This window comes from Hylobates moloch, unplaced genomic scaffold (assembly GCF_009828535.3).
Source record: "Hylobates moloch isolate HMO894 unplaced genomic scaffold, HMol_V3 SCAFFOLD_4, whole genome shotgun sequence".
NCBI classification, from domain to species: Eukaryota; Metazoa; Chordata; class Mammalia; order Primates; family Hylobatidae; genus Hylobates; species Hylobates moloch.
The window spans coordinates 30,408,745-30,433,393 of record NW_026652279.1 but is presented as its reverse complement, the minus strand read 5'-3'; the positions used below and the strand labels follow the sequence as shown (position 1 = coordinate 30,433,393).

The 24,649-nt window shown below is 52.5% G+C and overlaps 1 protein-coding gene across 1 annotated transcript in view; it reads left to right on the top strand.

The window, feature by feature from the left end:
• Window positions 1-24,649, top strand: part of NUP210 (nucleoporin 210) — a 106,131-nt gene that overhangs the window by 70,285 nt on the left and 11,197 nt on the right. Inside the window, exons 21-31 of the mRNA XM_032149776.2 lie at window positions 8,876-9,004; window positions 10,056-10,183; window positions 10,296-10,431; window positions 11,886-11,948; window positions 12,151-12,330; window positions 14,271-14,351; window positions 15,270-15,401; window positions 16,621-16,779; window positions 19,858-19,949; window positions 21,609-21,783; window positions 23,294-23,469. Coding sequence (XP_032005667.1) covers window positions 8,876-9,004; window positions 10,056-10,183; window positions 10,296-10,431; window positions 11,886-11,948; window positions 12,151-12,330; window positions 14,271-14,351; window positions 15,270-15,401; window positions 16,621-16,779; window positions 19,858-19,949; window positions 21,609-21,783; window positions 23,294-23,469 — 1,451 coding nt within the window. The remainder of the gene's footprint in view (window positions 1-8,875; window positions 9,005-10,055; window positions 10,184-10,295; window positions 10,432-11,885; window positions 11,949-12,150; window positions 12,331-14,270; window positions 14,352-15,269; window positions 15,402-16,620; window positions 16,780-19,857; window positions 19,950-21,608; window positions 21,784-23,293; window positions 23,470-24,649) is intronic.

Genomic DNA, 24,649 nt, shown 5'->3' with positions numbered 1-24,649 from the left:
CCTAATGCTGTCCTTCCCCCCTCCCCCCACCCCGCAACAGTCCCTGGAGTGTGATGTTCCCCCTCCTGTGTCCATGAGTTCTCATTGTTCAATTCTCACCTATGAGTGAGAACATGCAGTGTTTGGTTTTTTGTCCTTGCGATAGTTTACTGAGAATGATGTTTTCCAGTTTCATCCATGTCCCTACAAAGGACATGAACTCATCATTTTTTATGGCTGCATAGTATTCCATGGTGTATATGTGCCACATTTTCTTAATCCAGTCTATCATTGTTGGACATTTGTGTTGGTTCCAAGTCTTTGCTATTGTGAATAGTGCCGCAATAAACATACGTGTGCATGTGTCTTTATAGCAGCATGATTTATAGTCCTTTGGGTATATACCCAGTAATGGGATGGCTGGGTCAAATGGTATTTCTAGTTCTAGATCCCCGAGGAATCGCCACATTGACTTCCACAATGGTTGAACTAGTTTACAGTCCCACCAACAGTGTAAAAGTGTTCCTATTTCTCCACATCCTCTCCAGCACCTGTTGTTTCCTGACTTTTTAATGATGGCCATTCTAACTGGTGTGAGATGGTATCTCATTGTGGTTTTGATTTGCATTTCTCTGGTGACCAGTGATGATGAGCATTTTTTCATGTGTTTTTTGGCTGCATAAATGTCTTCTTTTGAGAAGTGTCTGTTCATGTCCTTCGCCCACTTTTTGATGGGGTTATTTGTTTTTTTCTTGTAAATTTGTTTGAGTTCATTGTAGATTTGGGAAAGGATTCCCTATTTAATAAATGGTGCTGGGAAAACTGGCTAGCCATATGTAGAAAGCTGAAACTGGATCCCTTCCTTACACCTTATACAAGAATTAATTCAAGATGGATTAAAGACTTACATGTTAGACCTAAAACCATAAAAACCCTAGAAGAAAACCTAGGCAATACCATTCAAGACATAGGCGTGGGCAAGGACTTCATGTCTAAAATACCAAAAGCAATGGCAACAAAAGCCAAAATTGACAAATGGGATCTAATTAAACTAAAGAGCTTCTGCACAGCAAAAGAAACTACCATCAGAGTGAACAGGCAACCTACAGAATGGGAGAAAATTTTTGCAACCTACTCATCTGACAAAGGGCTAATATCCAGAATCTACAATGCACTCAAACAAATATACTTTTCAACTTAAGAATTTCTGGCCGGGCACGGTGGCTCACGCCTGTAATCCCAGCACTTTGGGAGACTGAGGCGGGTGGATCACGAGGTCAGGAGATCGAGACCATCCTGGCTAACATGGTAAAACCTCGTCTCTACTAAATATACAAAAAAAAATTAGCCAGGCGTAGTGGCGGGCGCCTGTGTTCCCAGCTACTCCGGAGGCTGAGGCAGGAGAATGGTGTGAACCCAGCAGGCGGAGCTTGCAGTGAGTCAAGATCACGCCACTGCACTCCAGCCTGGGTGACAGGGCTAGACTCCATCTCAAAAAAAAAAAGAATTTCTATTTTTCTTTCCTCTAACTTTTACCTCTTTATTGATATTCTCTGTTTGATATGAGATTATTATCAAATCTTCCTTTACTCCCTTCATCGTTGTTTGGTTGGAAGGCTTTGCCTGGTGAATCTGATCTCTGGTGGCCCTCACAGACAGTTTCTGTCATCTGCCTTTTTTCTGGAGTATGGGTCATGTTTTCCTGTTTTGTTTTGTTTTGTTTTTTCATGTCCTATAATTGTTGGAAACTGGACATTTTAGGTAATGTATTGTAGAAACTCTGGGTACTGATTCCCCATCCCCACGCTGGAGCTTGTTATTATTATTTGCTTGTTTACTTCTTTAGTGACTGGCCTTGTTATTTTGCTGAAGACACAAAAACACACGTGCGCACACACACAAACACACAGGCTGTTATTTTGCTGAACACACACATACACACAGGCTGTGCTGTTTTGCTGAACACACACACACAGGCTGTGTTATTTTGCTGAACACACACACACACACACACACACACACACACTTTTCCCCAGTAAGAAATCTCTGATACTGCTCTTAGGGGATAACACCTTGGTATGTCCTTTGTCACCCTGGGATGACTGTGGCCTTTGCAGGGCTTTTTTTGGCTGTCTTTCACTGACCACTCAACTGTTGAGCTCCACTAATTGAGGCTGATTGCTCTACTGTCTTCAGTAATTCCCTGGAGCACACATTCCTGCACAACTCAGTCCAATCCTATTCAGGATCCTTTGAAGGGACCCTTTCCCTAGAAGATGTTTAAGTTTCTTCTGACCCCAGGAGAGCTCTTCCTAGCTCTCTCTTTTTCCATTTCTCTCTGGCAAACTTGCCGGCCTCCAGTGTAGCCCATACCTCCCAGGCTCTCCGTCGCCTCCCAGTTGCCTTTCAGCACAACCTCCACTGTTTTGGAGAGTGCGCTTAGGCTTGGACTTCTCCAAGCTCTGTTGCACATGAAGTCAGTCCCTTCAGGAGCAACTCACACCTGTTTTCTGGGTGCATTTAGTCGCTGTGCACCAGCTGCTTTCCCAGGCAAACTCTGTGAGCCAGAGCTGTGGTGCTGGGCACAGTGGTGCATCTCTCTCTGGTGACACCTGCACGCTAGGAGCTGGGCCCTTGGTGAGTGGGGCAGCAGCTCCAGTGTTCCTTGGCTGGCCTCTCTTAGCAGGGAACCCCACCCCATGAGCCAGGGAAGGGCGGCCGGGCCCCAGTATTCTCACGGGTGCTGCACTCAACGCAGAGCCTCCATCCCACGAATGGTGTCTGGGTGGAAGATGCGAGCCCCCACTTCTGAGCCCACTTTCCTGGGACTCAGTCTCAGCAAGCTGTAGCTGGGGGCATGATAAGAAAAGAAAAGCTGACATCCTGCCCTTCCTAGGAAATGAATCCCCTGACCGAGAGCTGGAGATGAGGGAGTCCTGTGATCTTGGAGGAACCAGTCTGGAGCGGAGCCCCGCTCACTGGGGTGGGAGGTCAGGGAGGACGGGCATCTTATTTCACACACCACAGGCCCTTGTTCTTCCCAGATGTTAGCAGGTTTTCTCCAATAAATGCTTCTTCATTTGCTGTGTGCCCTTGGAATCATCCCAGAGATATTAAACGGCTGTATGTCTCATGGGGAAGTCTGTGGCCTCCTTACACTGTCCTGCAGAACTGGCACCTCCAGCTGGTTTTTGATGTGTGGGGGTGTGGGCCTGTGAGGCAAGAGCTTCTGATTTTCAAGAGAAAATAGAGATCTCTATTTTTGTGTGAAACACCCCCTGTTTAATAAGTTTTTTAATTCAGTTTTTTTGTTTGGTGTTTGGGGTGTTTTCAAAAACCTTCCTTCAGTGTTTGATGTTGGTCTCCAGCTGTCTTGCAGAGAGGATGTTTTCTCAGCGCCGTGCCTCAGAGAGGGGGAGGGAGTCCCGCTGTTTCTGTTCTTCTCAGAGGCAGACCCTTGGATGGCAGGACGCCCTCAGCACCTGGGAACTCGCTTGTGGTTGGAGGACACTGGAGGAGGCGAGGAGCCTGAGACCACAGGCAGTGTGCCCTAAGCATTCTTATCCCCTCATAGAAGAAAGAACAATTCCCCAGCTCTTCCTCCAGCCATGCGAGTGAGGAGAACCTCATATCTTAATTCTGACTGCTTGGCATATGCCTTGTTTTGCTTACTTTTAGAAATTAATAAAAACTTCCCCATTACCAAGAAGAGGGGAGTTCCAAGTTAGGGAAAAATGTGTACAGTGCCAGTGAAACCGGGGCACCCTCTCATTCACATTTACCTTGCACCTGTCATTTTGTGCAAGCTCTGAGGGTGGACTTGTGACCAGAGGGAGACCTTTTCTCCAAGAACAAGAGTTCCTAGAGGTCGGTGATGGACTAGGCTGCCGCTTTAGGTAGTGAGCTCCCTGTCTCTGGAGGCATTTGAGCAGAAGCTGGGACACTTGTCTGAAAGACTCAAGGTGGGATTCCGGCATGGGAGTCAAGTCTCCCCAGGAGACCTTTAAACCCCTCTTGAATCCTAAAATGCTGCGATTCTAGGAGTGCCTCTGCAGTTCTGTTTTACAGGTGGCTACAGGGGAGCTCTGGCACTCTCTTTCTGGATTGTAGAATGGCCGCTGGCCTGGTTGAGTGGCACAGAGTGCCCATTGCAGGCAGGACGTGGGACAAGTCTCCACTATGGCAAGCAGCAGCCTGTGCCACAGGCCCTGCGAACTGCTCTGGTCCAGAAGTTTCCTTCCATGGAGGCGCCCTGCCCACTGGGGTCTCCACTTCCCTTCATTTCGGGCTTGTGCCAAAGATCCTCGCAACTCCAATCAGGCCCTGGTTCCTCTGGTCTCTTCTGAAGCCTGCAGGAGGAATTTTCCAGGGAGTATTGACGTCAGCAGCAGGTCCTGGTTGCTTCAGAAACACTTGCAGGCGGCTGTTTCTGAGGGATGTCTACACGTGGCTGTGGCTTTTTCCAGCTGCTGAGCAGCAGCACAGATAGACAGGCCCCCGGCGCTCCCCAGTTAGCTCACAGAAAGGGTTTCTTTCCTTCCTGTTGATACATATTCAGCACGCAAGGATGGCTTGCGGGCATGTGTGGCTTTGGAGTGTCTCTGGGGGGCTCTCTGGGGCTCACGCAGCTGGGGTCCTGTGGAGGTTTTTATCCCCACACAATGGGCATGGACTGTGCAGGGCTGTGATGAATTTTGCTCACACAGCCCCAGAACGCTCTGTAAGGGCCTTTATTTTGTTTTCGGCTGGTTTGCACATAGGAGTGTTTATCCGATTTAAGCCTAGGGTTTCTTTCTTTTCAACGATTCTTTACATTTCAATCAAGTCCTCCAGGTGGAACCCATGAGATGACCAGAGCAGGGGAAGGAGCCTGCTGGGCACTTTACATTTCCCATTAACTCGTGCACTCAGAGACGCTGGAGTGCTTATCATGTGCCAGATGCTGTGCTGGGCACTGCGGATTCAGGAGGGAATGAAGCCGGGGGTCCTAGCTCCTGTGAGCTGCGGCTGCGTCTCTCCATCTCCTGGGTCCTATGAGCTGCGGCTGCATCTCTCCATCTCCTGGGTCCTGTGAGGCGCAGCCAGTCACGGGGCCATTGTTCAGGTGAGGACTCATGTCCAGGATGAGTGGGGTGTGGGTGGCAATTGCAGGGCCTGAAGTCAGGTGCATCTACATTTTCCCTGAGACTGATCTGTGGACAGTGGTGCACGTCCCCAGTCCTCACCCTTGGGAAGGTCACAGGGCTGGCCGGGTCCCTGTGTGAAGTTTCATCCAGCGTCCAGGCCAGGGCCCCACTCAGTGCCTGTGATTTTTATGTGAGCTTAGGTCCTTCCCTGCTTGCCTTGAGGGCGGGTAATCAGGGGCACACTTGCTTGGCACTTTCTGGTCCATCACGTGATGTTGACAAGCAGCCTGCAGGAAATGGAAGCCTATGGCTCCAGTGACATTCAAAAATAGCTGCAAGGTCCCTTATCCCCTGCAGTTGCCACCTGTCAGGGGACAAGTCTGAAATGTGATTAGGGCTCCAGGAGTGGGGACCGAGATGATGTGGGCAGAGCCTTGGGGCCTGGCAAGCTCCGAGGTATTTGACAGTTTCAGCCTCCACATGCACAGAGCTGCCTCTGGCTGCACTCAGCGTCTTAATGAGCAACGACACATTTGTCATCTCTGACTTGACAGAACTTTCCCCTTATCTCAGTGTTTCCCAATGTTCTCAGGTGGCACCTTCAACACTCAGAAATTAAAATTCATTCTGGGCATGGGTCACCACTACCTCCTTCCCCTCACAAACGTTCTCCCGTGTGTCAATCAGGAAGCAGGTGTGTCCAGAACGCACGGAGAAGCTGTGTGGTGTGAGCCACATGCACAATTTAGTTAGGAGTGGGTGCAGGGTCTCACTCTGCCACCAGCTAGCGGCCAAGTGCCCTCCATTACCCAAGCCTCCAGAGTGGCCTGGTGGGCACCCCCTTACAGCATCACTGTGGGGTGCATTTAGCTGCCATGCACCAGCCTGAGGGGCAGGCCAGGCTTTGAGGGCTCCAGAGATGGTAGCTGGATGCCCATCCCCTGGGAAATGGAGCGGAAGAGCAATTGATTTTCCCACTGCCATTTTATGTCTTTGTTTAAAATGTGCAAGATGGTTCTTTTAAAGGAGAAAAAAAAAAGGAGAAAAAGCCCTTCCCTGCATTGCCCTGTGTTGCCCTGCGTGGGGCTCTGCAGTGGGTGCACTGTGGAATTTCTTCACATTGTGAAGGACCTGCCCACTCCTGACAGCAGTAACTATAGTAGGAGTTTCAGATTGGAGCCTTAACTTGAGTTCTCAAAGACAGCTCTCATTACTCTCTGTAATTTTTCAATGAGTTTTCTCTGAGAGAAATGTAATAACCTGGGGTGAATCAGCCTGAGCAAAACCAGAAACCTGGTGGCTCCTGGACCCTGCTCCTCAGCCCATACTTGACACCAGGCTCATGTGGCGATGGCTCCAGTCACAAAGCTATTGTTTTGTAGTATAAGCATGACGTCCACTCCGGGATCTTTATTCATCTACTGTAAGTCATTGTGTGGAATAACCCAGGCATGCTTTGTCTTTATTGATGTACCCATCATTACATGGGTGGTGTGTGCAGCTGGGGCCAGCTTGTTGATCCTCCATGCCCCCAGCCAGCCGTGGGCTTGGGCCCTTCTCAGCTAGGCCTTTGCTTTTGTCCACTCTCCCTCCTCCCCGGCCCTGCAGTTCCGTTCGGCTGCAGGAGGCTTCTAGCCCCGTTCCCCTGGGAAGTGGAGAGTCGGGGGAGGAGCCTAAATTGGGAGTTAGGGTATTTGGTTCTATCCCCAGCTCTGCCTTTTCAAAGCCATGTCCCTGTCCCGTCATCTGGGCCTCAGTTAACTCATTTGTACATTGAAGTGGTTGGACCAGAATCAGCACTTTGCAAATAAGTGAAGATCCATGAGGGTTGCAGGTGATTTTCAGAATTTCCAAGTCTTAACAAAGCTGGTTTTACTCTGTAAAGCTGAGCAGGCTGGAGCACCAGGTTCCATGACCTTATCCAGAATTACTCAGAGCAGCAACCCTGGATCTTCATCCATCAAGATGTGCTCATAGGAGGCTAGGCTGTACCACATGCTGGGCTGAGTCCGAAGGGCATGTGAGTGCTAGGGACAGCCTGGAGGGGAAGGCCAAGTGCACTGTGGGTCCTATCAACACTGATGGCGCCCGGCAGGCCCAGCCCCCGGAAGAGGACAGAAGAGGTGCTGGAGGAGCTGACGTGGATGAGGGAAGACTCTTCTGAGGAAGGACGCTGGACCTGGGCCTGAAGGATGACTTGCAGCCAGCAGGTGGAGGCTGGGGAAAGAGTCCAGGTCTTTAAGGTGGGCTGCGAGGCCTGGAGGCAGGCAGGCAGGCAGCAGCTTGCTGTCTGTATGAGTGGGAGAGAAGGCCTGCGTGGCTGGAGCATAAGTGTAGTGGGGTAGTGTGATGTGCGTGGAATCTGGAGTGAAGACGGGCCAGGCCACACCAGGCTTTACAGGGCATGCTAAGGCTTTGAGCTCATTCTCAGAGCACTGGGCAGCTGTTGAAGGGTTGATGTTGGGTGTGATGTGATCCTATTTGGTTGTCACCTTTGGGTCAGAAACCTTATTTTTATTTTATTTATTTATTATTTATTTATTTGTGGCTTCTTGATATTGAAACTCTAGCTTTGCAAACCCTGAAGTGCTTACTTTAAAACCCCTTGCTTCCCACCCCATGAATATGAGACCACAAAGAGCAAGCAACAAAGCCAGGCCCAGATAGAGGAGTGGGGCAGCTGGCTGGACTCGCCTCATGGCCTGTCCCTGCTTGCCCAGCTCCAAGACCACCTGGGTGAAATATGCGCCTAAGCAGTCAGACAAGCTGTGTGAATTCCATCATAAACAGACATGTTACTTGTGTGAATGCCCATCTTCTGCAGCATGAGAGGGTGATTGTGATACACTTTCTTAGGGGAGAGAGTCTTAAAGGTAGAATCCCTAAAAGTGGGTAGGGAGAAAAGGATTAAAAGGTGGGCTCTTGCCTTGAGCCCAGGAGTTTGAGGTTGTAGTGAGCTGTGATTCCGTCACTGCACTCCAGCCTTGGGGACAGAGTGAGACCCTGTCTCTAAAAATAATAAATAAATAAATGTTAAAAGGGTCTTTGGCAGTGAAAAGCCTGGAAAAAACTAGCTCTGATTTGTTCATTCACTCACAAGACCTTGGCAGTCACTGCTTCACACATAGCTGGGGATGTGATGAGACACAGAGATGAGCGAGATGCACATAGCTCACACTGGGGTGGCCTTGCGGGCCACTCCCAGGCTCCGTGGTTCCATCAGTCTGATTGGGACTTCCTGTGCAAGCTGCCATTGGAAAGCATCTGCCTCATTTTCTGCCAGCCCCTGACTTGCGGTTTCACAGAAGACCCCACGGGGTGCTTCTCTAGCACCAGGGCTGCAGCAGCAGGTGGCCAGCTCAGTATGTGGCATCCTGGGACTGCATCCTCATTCTGCCCTCAAGTTGGTGCATGTCCCAAGGCTGCTGACTGGCCCCCTTGGAACAGCTTCCATTTTCTTCTCTTTGTAAAATGTGCAAGTGGAGATCAATGCTCTGTGAGATCCATCCTGGCACTAATGTGTTATATCCCAAGCCCATCTCCTGGCCAGCAGTGGGGCTCATGACGAGAGGTGGGCAGGGCACTACTTGGGGTAGGATTTCCCTTGTCCACTGCTTCCCAGTGCTGGCCTGGCGGGCTCTGCCACTGGCATCGCATGAGGTGATAGGCTGGTGCTGAGGGTGAGGCACTGCTCACGGACCTGAGCAGAGGGGGGCCCTGCAGCTGCATAACCCAGCACCCACCCCTCCACCTCTGCCCCAACCTTGCAGGTGCACCCTTTGCTCCCGGGCTCATCCACCATCATGATCCATGACTTGTGCCTCGTCTTCCCGGCCCCAGCCAAGGCTGTCGTTTACGTGTCGGACATTCAGGAGCTGTACATCCGTGTGGTTGACAAGGTCAGTGGAAGCTTCATGACGGGGCACCCTCAGCTGACCTGCAGGAACTGGGAGGGAGGGGACTGTGGGAGGAGTGTTCTGCATGGCCTTTGCTTTTGCTCCTGGGGTCTGCATCCCTTCCCCTGTGAACTTGCAGAGCTGTCTCCCATCTCCTTCACTCCATGTGGAGGATCCAGAGTCCCTTCAGTAAGGGACTTCTTCATCCCAGGTGACATCCCCATGAGGCTTGGCAATTAATCCTGCTGTCTCTAAATTAGCCATGACCTGGGAATTCATGTCTTCTGGCTGGTGTAGGTTATTAACCAACCAGGCACATGCCCTGCTGAGCATGGATTTTCTTCCCAGAATATAGGTTTTGGGTTCTCTGGGGTTTCAGTGGCAAATGAGTACAACTCATCCATGCCAAGTGCCATTGCAAAAAGAGACAAAGAATAGATCTCGGTTTATCTTTCACACTGATACGGAATTTTTATTACTCCAAATATCTGAGGTGACTGAAGCTGGGCTTCCAGAGAGTTGCAGTCAGGTTCCTCAGTGGATAGAAGGGCTGGTAATTAAAAGGGGAATATTCATGCGGCTTAGGCTCCTAAAGAAGCTAATATGCTCTACCCAGCCTCACATACTCCTCCTATATTCTCATTTCCACTGCTGTTTTCTAATCATCTGTTTCTTCACTGTGTATTTCTGATTCTCATTTCCTAAAGTTCTTACTGTATTATACACTGCCAGGTGTGAGCTGTTCAGTCAGTGAGCATTTATTGAGCTCCTACTGGATGCTGCTGTTCTAAGTGGTGTCTCATCTCCCTAATTAGTGTATTAGTTACTTAAGAGTAGAATGTGGAATTTATGCCTCTAGGTATCCCCAAGCTGCCCCTCATCGATTTTCATTTTCTGACTGGCTGATAGTCCAGAAGTCAACCTGGGTGACTCTCCTGATTCTCAGGTCTGTGGGTTGAGGTTGGTGATGCTATCTCAGAAAGTCATAGGGCACCATAGATGGTAGGATTGGTCTTTTGGAGGCCTCCCCTGAACCTCTGTCCCCATGATGCAGGTGGAGATTGGGAAGACAGTGAAGGCATACGTCCGCGTGCTGGACTTGCACAAGAAGCCCTTCCTGGCCAAATACTTCCCCTTCATGGACCTGAAGCTTCGAGCAGCCTCCCCGATCATTACATTGGTGTGAGTTCTCCTAGGGGTCAGAAGAGGGCACCTCAGAGACAGTGCTGACCCTGGCTGCAGCCTTTCCCACGGGGTGGTCTTGGAGAAGTCCCAGCCCTTCCATCTGTTTCAGGGCCCTTGATGAAGCCCTTGACAACTACACCATCACATTCCTCATCCGCGGCGTGGCCATCGGCCAGACCAGTCTAACTGCAAGTGTGACCAATAAAGCTGGACAGAGAATCAACTCAGCCCCACAACAGATTGAAGTAAGATGGGTTCTTCCCACACTATGTGGGATCAGCCCAGTGCTGGGGGTTGGGGGTGTCTTTATAGTACAGTCCAGGAAGCTACTGTAGAGAAGCCATATAAAAATCTGTGTCCCACAATGTCCTCTCATCAAAAGGCAGCTGTTACTAGCTCCAGGGATCTGGGAGGCAGCAAAGTTAGACTGGCAGAACCGGAAGGAGGGGGCCAAGTGACTTGACTTTTCCTCTGTGACATGGGGGATTGTGTGGCTCAGAGAAGGGGTGTGCCTGGTCACATGGCAAGGGGACACACCAGGACCATTTCCAGAAAGCACTGACTGGATGGAAGCTTAGACAGATGCTGACTCATGTGTAGAGGAACTCCTTAACCATTGGTCCTGAGCCTTAGAACAGGCACTTCGAGGGCTGTGGGCACCTGTCACAGGGGCTGCGTGAGCAGAGGTGTCATAAAGGGAACTCCTGAAGTAGGTGATTCCTGGATGAGGGGAGCTTTGAGGTCCCCGCACGGCCTCAGTGTGTGGTATGGGGCTGTCTCGGGGCATTAGGTTATGACAGGAGCCCCACTGCAGCCACAGGCCACGGCAGTTGTGGCCCAGGCATCGTTTTAAGTCTATTCACAGCAGCAGCATTAAACCAGCCCTGCCAGCATCCACCCTGCGTCTGGGCCACGTAGGAGCTGGTGAGCGTCATTAGTCTGTGATCTGAAGCAGGTGGGTGCCATCTGTGTCTCTAGATGGAGGTGCACCTTTCTTCTTCTGGTGATGAGAAATTTGTTTCTGCCCATCAATAGCACAGCTGCAGAGACCGATACTCCCACACAAGTAGCACCCTGGCCACCTCCTGCATTCACTCACCTACTTTTGCCAGGCAGGCACTTGTAGGGGTTGCAGGAGGAGCAGGTGGGGACTTCACCTGCTCCACAGAGTGGCACCGACGTCCCTGGTCTCCTCCCGGGCTAATCTGGAGGGCGTGCTAGAAGAGCAACCTCTGGGGATCTAGGTGCTCCCATATCGGCAGGGCTGTCCTGTGGGGCCGCCTCTGGCTCCACAGGCCAGGTGGCTGGGGCTGTACATTGTTAATGTGTCCCCAGGTGCTGCTGACATTGCTGCTTAGTGACCACACACTGAGAACCGCTACTCTAAGGGGATGGCTCAACTGCATAAAAGCCATTCCTCCAAGGGACGGCCCAGCTTTTGGGTTTTAACATCTAGGCAAAGTGAAACACAATCACAAACAGACGAACACACCCCAGAGAACCAGGGAGCCTCAGCCAGTGGCTGGGAGACAGCCCCCAGCATTGGGGGTCCAGGACCCTGGGCCCTCTGGTCACTGCTCAGAGAGGGGTGATATCCATGCCCCAAGTTTTCCTCTCATGAAACATGTAGTGTGTGAGTTATGCTCGGCGCCGTGGGCTTGGGGCACAGTAGTCCTTTTTGTCCTGTGTCTCCCAACAGGTCTTTCCCCCATTCAGGCTGATGCCCAGGAAGGTGACACTGCTTATCGGGGCCACGATGCAGGTGAGAGCCAAGAAGCCACGTCCTGCTCCAGCCCCAGTGCAGGCCACCACCCAGTTCCAGGCACGCTGCCTCTGGCCCTGCATGCAGTGACTGGGAGAAGAAGGCAGAAGCTGCCTGCACTGGGACCCTGGCTCTCTGAGTGGGAGGTGTGGGCTGCCTGGCATGACGGGCACTGATGCACCGCTGTTTCCTCCCCGCTCAGGTCACCTCCGATGGCGGCCCCCAGCCTCAGTCCAACATCCTTTTCTCCATCAGCAATGAGAGCGTTGCTCTGGTGAGTGCTGCCGGGCTGGTACAAGGCCTCGCCGTCGGGAACAGCACTGTGTCTGGGCTCGTGCAGGCAGTGGATGCAGAGACCGGCAAGGTGGTCATCATCTCTCAGGTAACAGGCGTGCTATTGGAGACTGGGCAGCTGTGCCTGGGACAGAAGCCTCTTTACTGTGTTTGAGTTCTACCTCTGAGGACCACTCCTCTCCAAGGGTGCTGCTTCTGCCCCCTGGGTCTGCAGTCCCTGCAGGGGCCCTGGTGCAGGACAGCCCTGCCAATATGGGAGCACCCAGACCCCCAGAGGTTGTTCTTCTCCAGGCTGAGTCTCCCAGTTCTTCCAGCTGCTCCTTACGGGACAGGGTGTTCAGTAACCCCCGGCCCCAAAGGGCCCTTCCAGTGGAGGATGATGGCAATCGTGGTGAGGGCAGGCGCTGCTCTGAGCACTTTGCCTTCATCTTCTTGAGTCCTCTCAAGGCTCAGGGCTAAAATCCAGGCCTTTGCATTCTTCCTGACCTCCTTCGCCAGCAGTGACTTGCAGGAGCATCTCGGAAGGCTGCTTTGGGGTTCCACTCACAGCTGCGCCAGAAACCTGGTCTGTAAGAAGAGCCTTCTGTGATGTGTAATGCAACTGTGGACAGAAACCTGTTTTAGAGTCAGTCATATCATCCCTCATGAGAACTAGGTCCCCTGGAAGCAGTCCGTGCAGTCCTGAGTTCACAGCCTATAAACACAGCACCCCGGAAGCTGGCAAGTGCACGGTCCTAGAGGGGGTGCAGGGAAGTGCTTGTTCTCAGAGGCTGACTTTGATCCGTCATTGAGTTCATTGATTTACTCCTTTTCCCAGTGTGTGTCAATTATGAAGACAAAGAGAAAGCCTTGGGGATGTAAAAACCTGTCCTGGGGGTGGGGCAGGGTTCAGATGGGCTTCCTGGTGCATGACATTCAGGACCACAGGAGGCTCTATGTTTTTTTTTTCTCTAAAAAGGAGTGCAGCCTCAGGAGCTGGCTGATTTTTCTCCTCCTGAGGGCGTAGGTAAAGGGCAGCTGGCTAGAAATTCAGCAAGAGGGGCACAGGGCCCGGCGTATTCCTTGTCTTTGTGGTCTAACCTTGCTGGGCACCCTCCCTTCTAGGTCCCCCATCTGGCAGGTTGGGGAGGTGCTGGGGAAAGGCCCTGGGCAGGTGGAGGGGCTGCACCACCAGCCCTATCTGAAAGGCATTTTCTGAGCCTAGGCAGGCAGGGGCTTCACCTGCGGTCCCTTGTCCATGCCTGGAATGTGATTCTGGTCAGATGCTTCCAGTTCCATCTGTCCAATCCAGATCACACAACCAGCACCCCAAGGCCGTGAGGTGGGCCAGGACTAGCAGGAGGAGACTGAGCAGAAGGATGAGTGAAAGGAGGGGAATGGGTGCTTATCAAGCACCTACTGTGTGCCAGGCATTAGCATTAGCCCAAGTCATGAGCCTCAGAAGATGGGCTCAGCATGAGCACGTCAAAAGAGCCTAAGGGTTTTAATAGCCTTAGTTCAGCATGACTCAGCAGTGCTAGGAAGAAGCCAGGAGAGTTAGTCTTTGGCCAGATTAATAGGAGTGTGGAGTTCAGAATGAAGGAGGTTGTAAGTTCTGATCAGACTCTACAGGGCTCCTGCATTCATCCCTGTACCCTGCTCAGTCAGAGACAGACAGGCTGGATTTGGGGTTGGTAGGGCCTAGAGACCTGTTGCTTGAGGGCAGCCAGGCCTAAGGAAGAGCAGGCACCAGTCCCCCGCCCCAAGTCTGCAGTGCTGACATGGAGCAGCTGGATCAGACAGGGTGGCAGCCTCAGGGGACTGGGCTTGGACCTGCGGGGCCTTGGGAGAGGCAATGGCTGGCCCATGAGGGGCCAACCGCCCGCAAAGCCAGGCCTCCCTCGGCAGAGGAGCACGGTGCTGGTCATCCTGAGGGGACTTCTGGCAACAGACTCTGAGCCGCAGCCGCCTTCCCTTGAGGGGTCCCTTCCTGAAACATCCCTGGCCAGCACAGCATCCCCACACCTAAATGCCACCCTCTTTCCCCAGGACCTCGTGCAGGTGGAGGTGCTGCTGCTACGGGCAGTGAGGATCCGCGCCCCCATCATGCGGATGAGGACGGGCACCCAGGTGAGGGGACCTCCTGGGCTCTGAATCCTCGTTCCCGAAGAGCCACTGCTGGAACCCTGTCCTGGAGTTAGAGTGCTTCTCCACCTCCTCCATCTGCCTGGCCTGGGTATCTAGGGCCCGCTTCCCACCTGTCCCCGCCCAGGGAGACACCCTCCATTGCTCTCTGGTAGCCACTGACGAAGGCCTGCTTCCTGCCGGCCTGTCACCTTCCCACATCTGTAATAGCACCAGGTACCTAACAGGAGCACAGTGACCATGGCACTTACTCCACTCTGTGCTCTCTTGGACATTAATACATTTGGTGTTCATAGCAGCCCTGGGAGGCTGGTGTCAGAACCATCTGCGCGTCGCAGATGAGCAAATGAACACACAGAAAGCTTAAGACCCGTGCCCAGGGCCACACAGCTAGGAAGTGGCAGCACTGGGAGTGGACTGGGCAGCCTGGCATGACACCTGCTGTGGCCTTTTGCCGTCTTGCCTCCACCTGTGCCCTCAAGCTGACTCAGCAAATAGAGACTAAAGGAGCTGGGGACCCCACCCACGCATGCCCTGTGAGCAGGGACCCCAGCTAGATTAGGAGAGAGGGGCCTGGAGGAACCAGCACTGTGGGGCAGCACGAGCTGTGCTGCCGAGGGATCCATGGCCTCCTAGAGCTCCAGGGACTCCTTCCGGAAATGAGTCTCTTGGCCATGGAGAGGCGCAGCGCGCTGCAGGGGAGGGACAGTGTGGGAGAAAACAGTCCCACCTCTGGTTTGCTCGTTTGATATTTCATCAAAATTCCCAAACCTGTGCCGTGCTCTTCTCTACTTGGGGAGGAATTGGGTTCATCTCCCACTGCTTGAAGGAGGCAGCAAAGCTTCTGGGGGCATTCCCAGTGCTCGGAGCTACTGCTCACTGGGCCTGACTTCTCCCCCACAGATGCCCATCTATGTCACCGGCATCACCAACCACCAGAACCCTTTCTCCTTTGGCAATGCCGTGCCAGGCCTGACCTTCCACTGGACTGTCACCAAGCGGGACGTCCTGGACCTCCGAGGGCGGCACCACGAGGTAGGTAACCACCCCCTCCCAGAGCTCACCTCCCACCCCTGTCCCAGGCCAGCACCCTGAGTGGCGGGGACGGTTCCCACCACATTGTCTCAGAGGAAGTCCCCACCCTCACACCTAGAGAGGCCCTCCCACTTTCTTCCCTCTCCCGAGGCTCATCGGGACTCCCTTCTCCCAAATGCTAAACACACAGGTGGGGTGAGTAGGTGCCTCTCCTAACAGAAGCGGCCGTGTGAGGAAGTCACGAAAGTCCTGGGAGGTCAGAGTCTGCAGCTTCTGACCATTTTCTGAGATGATGCCTGGCAGCCCTCGGTTTCTCCTGGTTCATCCCAGAGGCCAAACTCCCCTTCCCTTAGCCCAGCGAGGGGCCCTGGGCTTCTCCTGAGATGTCAGAGCTGGAAGGTGCCAGGGAGATTACTAAGTCTCTCTGTGTTAACTGAGGCCAGAAACGGGAAGGGATTTGCCCAGGGTTGCCCAGCAAGCCAGTGGGGAAATGGTACTGGGCACCAGCCCCTGTGACTCTAGGCTAAAGCCCAGGTGGGCCTTGGACACACACGACCCAAGTGGAGGGTGGCTTGAAAGGTCGCTCGCTGCCTGATTCAAGGACGGTGGGGATAGAGGCCTGGAAAGAGACCCAGGCCCAGGGATGGGATTTCCTAAAGGCTGCCTGAAGCTTGTCTAGTGTAGGATGAATGCCCCCCCACCCCACCCAGTGGGAACAGGGTCCTGTCCCTGGTGCCTGGAGGCTCCCCCAGATTGCTCCCATGGAACACAGGCAGTGAGACTTACTAACAGATATCCCAAAACAGAACAGTCTGGCAGTGAGACTTACTAACAGATATCCCAAAACAGAACAGTCTGCAGGGACACACTGCAAAACCCAGCATCACTCTGGGTGACCTAGAAGCACTGAAGTCTGAGGGACATCCTGTCGTGAAGGCCCCTGGCTTATGTGGGTGGGCCCAGTGTTTTCCAAATGCATCTGTGCATGTTGTGCAATGCAGGCGGGGCAGGACCCGGGCACCCATGCTAGGGAAGCCGGGTCTGCACAGCTCTGGGGTTAGCAGGCCCAACCTGGGCAGGAAGGCAGGGCCCTTGAGAACAGGCCAACAGCTACCAGGATGGGAAGGCGGAGGGGTCTGGGGCTACTGTCTGGCTCTGCCTTTTTGAGGACACAGGGACCTGGGCCTTACCCCTGAAAACGTGTTTGATGTCTTCCCAGGCGTCGATCCGACTCCCGTCACAGTACAACTTTGCCATGAACGTGCTTGGCCGGGTGAGAGGCCGGACCGGGCTGAGGGTGGTGGTCAAGGCTGTGGACCCCACATCGGGGCAGCTGTATGGCCTGGCCAGAGAACTCTCGGATGAGATCCAAATCCAGGTAGGAGGCAGGTGGACAGGCCACAGGGAAGGGGGAGAGGAAGTGCCAGCTGCCCAGTCCTCCTTTGGGGCCACATGTTGTATGGGCAGGGGCTGAGAGGCCTGAGAAGTTCTCAGTCTGTGGGGATGACAGTGGTCCATCGCAGTGGGGTAAGCATCTGGGTATGATTGGTGCTATGGGAGCCCAGAGGTGGGGCCAAGCAAAGGCTTCACAGAGGAGTAATGTTTCAGGATCGGAGGGGCTGGCAGAGGCCTGGAGGTGGGAACTCACTTGATGTGTGGCCAAAAGAGCAAAGAATTCTGAGCTTGGAGCTCACTGTGTCTGAGTGGCTGATAATTTGATCGTTTGTGTTTATTTAACACACATAGAGCACCCAACAGAGGCTGGGGTGCCCTTGCACGTTTTTCAGTATTGCTGCCTCCAGTCCTCAGGTGAAGCCTGCGGGGCAGGGGCTGCAGGGGCTGTCACCTGCTGATGCCCCTGAGGCGGGGAGGGTCAAGGTCACAGGGTAAGTTGGGGGTGGCCTCAAGAGGCCTGGGGACTGTGCCCTGTCTGCATTTGGAAAACAGCCTCAGAGAGGGAGGGGCCTTGTTCAGAGCCAGGGGGTCAGGACTGCATCTAATGGTTCTCCTGCCTGGGGTGCAGCCCTGGGTCTGTATCCAGCCTGTCCCTGCTACTTACAGGATGGGCTCTGGGTGAGTTCCTGCCCCTCTGGGCCCCTCTGCAAGTTGGGGAGTTGGCAAGTTGGCTCTGAAGAGCATTTTTGTCTTCAAGGGCCTTGTTCTGCTCCTCTGGGCCTCAGTAACCCCTGGGTGCTCCTAAGCTGTAAAGAAAAAAAGTGTTCCCTATATGTCCCAAGAAAAGAAACAGTTTCTAGTCCCCGCCTCAAGAAGAAATAAACTATGTCTAACCCAAGCACCTCCCTGATCGGGGCAAAGAAGCAAACTTTTCAAGAAAGAAACACCCACAAAAAAAAACCCACCGATTTGCCAACCCCTCACCCCTGCCTGCACGTGCACACATACACGATACACATGCACACACAGACACACATACATAGAGACACATACATACAACATAGAGGTACACATGCACATCCCCACACTCACCAAATGCATGTTCTTTGTTAAAAGGAAGTAAGTCCTTGAGTCTATCATGGAATTAAAGGCAGGGTTTTGCAGCTTCCGAATTCTGTAACCTCAGTTGGGTCACTTGGCAGCTCTGTGCCTCTGTTTCCCTATCTGATAGCAGGTGGAGTTTGAGTAAATCAGAAACTAGAGAATCTGGATCCAGCCTACAAACATGTTTTATTTGGCTCACTCAGGCCTTTGAGACAGCTTGTTGTCATGTAAAGATAGGAAGATTCTATGTAAAAATCTAAGATGCAGCATATCCTAAAGATACGGTGTCTGCCACAGCAAAATCAGCAGGCAATGAGAAGCAACCTTGATTCCATTAGAGCTGCACTCTCCAGTTTGCCACAGGACCCGCCACTCCCTGTTGTCTCCCTGACAGTGAGATCAAGTATCAGTTGCCATTTACCGTGGTGCTCGTGCTGTTGCTTTTCTTATAGTTAACAGGAAAGTGGGAAATCTCTTACAACTCCCCCTCCATCTAAAGACAGAAAATAGAAATGCATGGTTTAAAAAAAAATAGGAGGAATCCTATTTATGAATGTATTTACCGGGCAGTAAGTGTGTCCGAGTCAGACTCAGTGAGGTGGCTTCCCCGTGGATGCCGGAAGGGGGCATCCGAGTCAGCCTTGTCTCACCTGACACCAAAACCGCACCCAGCTCCCAAAGGCTGTTTCTCACCATTTGGGAAGTGTTGCTCCTCCTGTCACCTCATATGGAGCCCACAACTCTCAAGACAGGCATAGAGAGGACGTTAGTTGTGGACCATGTTACACACAAGGAAATCTAGGCTTACGTGGACAGAGCACAGAGGAGCTGGGAGGGATAGAATCAGGCCATCTTCCTCTTGGAGAATCACTCGTCAGATGTGATGATATTGGCCATGGCCCAGGGCTCAGGCCCGAGGGGTGTCCACCTGGTCTGATCAGAGGCCTGTGGGGAGCTCAGGGCACAGCTTTACCTGCCAGTGAGTGACTGCCCCTGAGCCAGGCTGGGAGGCCGAGGAGGCAGCAGCCCTGAGGGGCCTGAGAGAGGGGACTTACGCAGGTGGTGGACACATCTGAAGTCTTGCAGAGAAGGGGCCTGGAGTTCTCAGGTAAGTGCTGTCACTACGGGCTTGGGGAGCCACCAGGGCCTTGGAGCACCTGGGCATCCCAGGATCAGATCTGAGCCGACCTCATGAGGCTGATCATTTGCCGGACTGAGATCCTCACCAGGCCCCTGTGTGTGTCTATGTGGATCCTGCAAGAACATGGCCAGAGCCAGCCAGAGGGGCCTGGGAGGTAGAACGGGGGTTGTTCTGAGATGGTGGCAGTGAGAAGCAGGATGTCTCTGTGAGAGAAAGGAGCAGTTCGGTGGCGCCTTGCCTAGGCTCAGTTATCCTGAGCAGACCCTGGTGCTGGAGTTGTGTGTGCTGCCCTCCGCGCTCACATCCTGGCAGGTAAAGTTCTCCCTCACTGGGCACGGAGGGAAAGGCCTGTGTTTCCAGGCTCCTTGAAGGAGCTCCCATTAGTCTACACAAACATGAGCCTGCCTGCCTTTTCTCATCATATCTTTGGCCGTGTGTGTGTGTGTGTGTGTGTGTGTGTGTGTGTGAGAGAGAGAGATAGGGTCTTGCTCTGTTGCTCAGACTGGAGTGCAAGCCTCAGCCTCCCAAGTAGCTGGGACTACAGTTGCACACTCCATGCCTGGCTAATTTTTTAAATTATTTTGTAGAGACTGGGGGTTTGCTGTGTTGCCTTGGCTGAGCTACTGCACCTGGCCACACCTTTGGCCTCTTAAAGGTCAGCCCTTCACATCATGTCACCAGTGACCTGACAGGCGAGAAAGCCGCTTTTCTCCTCTCTGGCCCCTCCTCGGCTCTTGCTGCTAGGAGAGAAGCAGACATCTGGCCTGGATGTGACTCCAGTGCCCCATCGGAAGTGAAACTTGCCCTCTCTTGCAGGTGTTTGAGAAGCTGCAGCTGCTCAACCCTGAAATAGAAGCAGACCAAATATTAATGTCGCCCAACTCATATATAAAGCTGCAGACAAACAGGTACGTGACTCAGCTCTTGTTTCTAGCAAAGTTTTGCGGCTGTGCTTGCATCCGACAGCTCATGTGTTAACACTGTCAGGAGCCATGGGTGCTTTCAGGGAGGTTTTCTCCTGCTGTGCTTGGAATGGGTGAGGCCTCTGCCTGCTCCTTCTCTTCTCTGTGGTGCTCCTCTGCTTCTTGAAATCACTTCTCACTGTGGGTCTCTTTTTCCTTCTTGTAGCCTAGAAACATTTTTATGCGAGGTACTAAAATTCAGTCTTTAAAAGGGAAAAAAACACCAGCTTAGAAGTGTTGTGTTTCAAGACTTGCCACTCAGAGTGTAGCCCACGAGCCAGAAGCATCAGCATCACTGGGAAGAGGAGATGCAGCTCTCAAGCCCCACCCCAGACCTGCCCAGGGAGAAGCTGCACCCTAGGGAGATCTCCAGGCGAGGGGGCTGCACAGTAACGCTTGGGAAAAGCTGTTTAAAGCTCTTCTGCAAACATAATTCCTACCTTTGATTCCAAGGGGATGCCTTTCATAACAGTGGCTTGCATTTGAATGGCAGTTGCCAAGCAGGAGACTCCACGGGCCACAGGACACTTACATGTTGCATGAAACACATACATGTTTTCATTCAGCCAAAAGTAACAAAGTGCCAGGCTCCATGCTGGGCTCCAGGAACACAAATATGGGTGACATAGGGTGCCCCGGAGGAGGGTAGCAGGAGAAGCCTATTAAAAAGCAAGGTGTAATATTCAAACCAGAGCCCAAAGAAGGGTGCGGTCCATGGAGATTTAGGGGAGCCATGTCCCAGATGGAGATTCTTGAAGGATGGAGTTGTTGAAGGATGAATAAGAGCTCCCCAGGTTAAGAGGAAGGGGTTGATGGGGGAAGAATGTTTAGGCAGAGGCAATAACATTTGCTCCTAGTCATCTATAGGTCTGTGGAAGAGACAGAGATGATGGAAACTAGCCCTGGGAGCTAGAGGCCTTTGCTTCCTGGGTTTCTTTATTATATTAATAAATATGTAAAAGGGTAAAAGATACAGTGTAATTTGCTTCCTACCCAGTGCATAGTATCAGTAGTTCGCTAACAGTTTTCCTAGTGGGTAGCCTGTTTTTATCCTGTTGACAGTCCTTAGAAATAGGACAAGGCAGGATCATTACGCACCTTTTACCATGTAAGAAGTCAACGCCGAGAGAAGAGGGGACATAATGTGCACACAGCTGGTGGCAGGACATGTTGGGACCGGCTTTGGATTCTCTCCGACTCAAAGCCCCATCCTCCACTACGCCAGGCTGCCTTGCTTCAGTAAATTGAGAACAATTTGCTGCAGAAATGGTATTTTACAGTAAATGTCCCATGGAGCTGATGAAAGAAACTGCCCTCACAGTCTCTCCCTCCCTGCTGACCGACCCACGGCAGGCACTGCTCTGGGAAGAGTGAGAAGCCACACTTTGCTCGGAACCATTGGATTTCTGAATTACTTTTCTGTGGGTGACTGATGAAGCCTCAGACAACTGACAGCACGTGGTCATGAGGCCCGTGGGGCCAAGATTGGGCCTTTTTTTTCCTCCCAGGAGCATGGGGAGCCGCAGACTCTTAGATCTGGCATTGTGTCCAGGCCCACTCCCACTGCTGCCGTCTATAAAAACAGCTCTGTTTTGTTTTCCAAAGGGATGGTGCAGCCTCTCTGAGCTACCGCGTCCTGGATGGACCTGAAAAGGTTCCAGTTGTGCATGTTGATGAGAAAGGCTTTCTAGCATCAGGGTCTATGATCGGGACATCCACCATCGAAGTGATTGCACAAGAGCCCTTTGGGGCCAACCAAACCATCATTGTTGCTGTAAAGGTAGGGTTGCATTCTCCTCCTTTTTGGAGTAATGAAAGCAATAGCACTGAGGTAATATGCCTCTCAGGCGTAAAAGTGAATATATTCACCTTCCAGCTGAGAAACTGTAGATAGGCATTTAAGAGTAACTCAGGGGCAAAGGTCCTAGGTAGATAAAAAGCTACGGCATCTTCTGGTCATCAGAGCCGAAGATCCTTGGGAGATCATTGATTCCAAGAACTTCATTTCATAGATGAGGCCCAGTGAGGTCCATGATTGGCGTAAGGTTACAGAGCTGGGACTGGCACCACAGCTTCCTGACTGGAGTGCCAGTGCTCCACCCACCGTGCCTGGCCACTGACGTTATCACCACCCATGGTGGAGCTTCTGTTCTGGGCCAGCCCAGTGTCTGGAACATGGTCTGTTCTTAAGAGCATTGAATGTGTGCTCAGTACCTGCCATACAAGTCGTGACATCCAGTACATGACATCCACTGTGGTTTTGAGAATGAGGTGGCCCATTTTCCAGACAAGGAGACTGAGGCTCAGAGTGAGAGTGACTTGCTCAAACCTGCATGGGAATTGAGAGATGGGGTCTGTCTGGTTTGGGCCGTGTCCTTCTGCCATATCATGGCACTGTCCTCTGCTGTTCTGTGTTCCTTAGGGATGGTACCTCCATCAGCATCCCTGGGTCAGGTCCTGGGGTTTTGCTGAATGGAATTTTCTTTCCGTGTCTCATCATCACCACTTGCTGAACCCTGGATGACAGAAGACACACACTCACTTAAATCCTTAGACTCTGCCTGGGTCACAGACCTCTTTCATTAATTCACATCTTTTTTGTTTCAAAGTGGGTGCCTGGCAGAAAATCCCCCGCTCTAGTTTTTGGTGAGTGAAAGTGACTGACTGATCATCCTATTTCAACAAATATGTTTTGAGCACTAGCTGTATACCAGACACTGCACCACTGAACTTTGTCAAAGAAATTCAGACCTTTGGAGCACTAGCTTTTGAGACAGGATAGATTTTCACCTGGACTCAGAGAAACAAGGGCTGCTGTTTATGGAGCTTGGGTTCTTGGGCTCCGGAAATCCCCATTTCCCTCCTTCCCTTGGTGGCCTGCAGGCATGCTGTGGCCTGCTTAGTGTTGCCCCTGCAATCAAGGAGGACGTCGTTTCTTTAAATGCCCCGAGAGCCAGGTTCTCTGAAGAAACTGGACATTTGCAGCCCAGGGAGCCCTCTTGTAATGTAAATAGTGATCTCATTTTTCCAGGTCATGGATTGGGACACTCCTGGGTGGGTTTTCTCATAGAGAGGCCAGTCTGCTGTGTTGGGAGGTAAGAACCTTGTCACTAGGTTGGGACACTCTGGGGAGTGTGGCCTTTACTCCTCTCAGGACCCCTAAGTCCAGCCCCGCATTGTTCCTGAGGTGGATCCTGCTGGGGGCAGGTGTCCCCTCCTTGGGAGGTGGGTTTTCCTGGAGGCCAGTCCCTGGCACTGAATCCTCATCATACCTGTATGTTTTCCCTTAGGTATCCCCTGTTTCCTACCTGAGGGTTTCCATGAGCCCTGTCCTGCACACCCAGAACAAGGAGGCCCTGGTAGCCGTGCCTTTGGGAATGACCGTGACCTTCACTGTCCACTTCCACGACAACTCTGGAGATGTCTTCCATGCTCACAATTCGGTCCTCAACTTTGCCACTAACAGGTAGGATGTGGGCGAGGGTCATTTCTTCTATGAAGTCTTGTCTAGTACCTGGTAGAGACAACTGGGGATAACACAGAAAGGCTGCTGCTATTGAAGGAAGATGTGTGTTACTTCAGTTTCTAAGAGATGTGAGCATGCTGCACCATGCAGGGCCACGAGGAAGCACCACTGCCCTCGGGGGATGCAGACCAACTCAGAGGAAGACAGACAGGCATCAGCCCCCAGAGGAGGAAGTAGGGCGTGGGGCAGCTCCAGGGAGTGCTCCCCGAGGCACAGGAAATTGGCCCTTCGCCTCGGCTGCCCACAGGTCCTACCACAGTTGTGTTTCCCTGTTGCTGAATGCATTCAAAGACAGGTGTCAGGGGTGTTGTCTTATGGAAAGAACTGGGGTTTAGAGTCAGGCGTGGTTCTAGCCCCAGCTCTGCCCTCTGTGGGCCCTGTGAGCAGGTCACCAACCAAAAATCTGTTTCCAGACCTCTCATGTTGGGCAATATGGCCTAGGTTCCAGGGCTTTCCTTCAGCTGAGGGAGTGGTCATGAGGACCTCTGGCAAACCATGGCGTTCTGTGTGTGTGCACAGAATTGCCGTCCATCAGTTTAGGGCATGTCTTGGAGGAAATGGAGCCCAGTTCTCCTAGCCCTTTGGCTGCACTGTAGGTCATTCTGGCCTTCCTGTGGCAGGAGCACCTGATAGAGACCCAGTCAGCACTCAGGGTCAGAAGGTGTGGAGGCAAGGATGCAGCCACGATCCCTAACCCAAACTGTCACCCCACGCAGTCCACACTTCTGCACTAAAGCTGCCATTGCCAACATTGACTGAGCACCTGCCCTGTGGCAGGTGCCTCTCCACTGCTGACCTCATGTAATGCTCATGCCAGGCCTGCGTCACGGGCACGTGATGATCCCTATTTTTCAGAGGAGGAAAGGGGCAGAGGCTGCTTCTGCAGTCAGGTTGCATAGTAAGGGCAGTCTTCCCTTTCTGGCATGTCCAGTTCCCTGGTGGGAAGAGCGTGAGGAAGCACTCTGGATGTCTTTCCCCTTGGGGCCTCAGCTTCCTTTCTGGAATGCAGGAATGATGCTGCCACTGCCTGGCTGCGGGCTGTGTGTGCTTTCTGGGATGACAAGTGAGGAGGTCGAGCCTGTGCCACTTGCCTGCAGTGGTCCCTCATCTGGGGCCACTG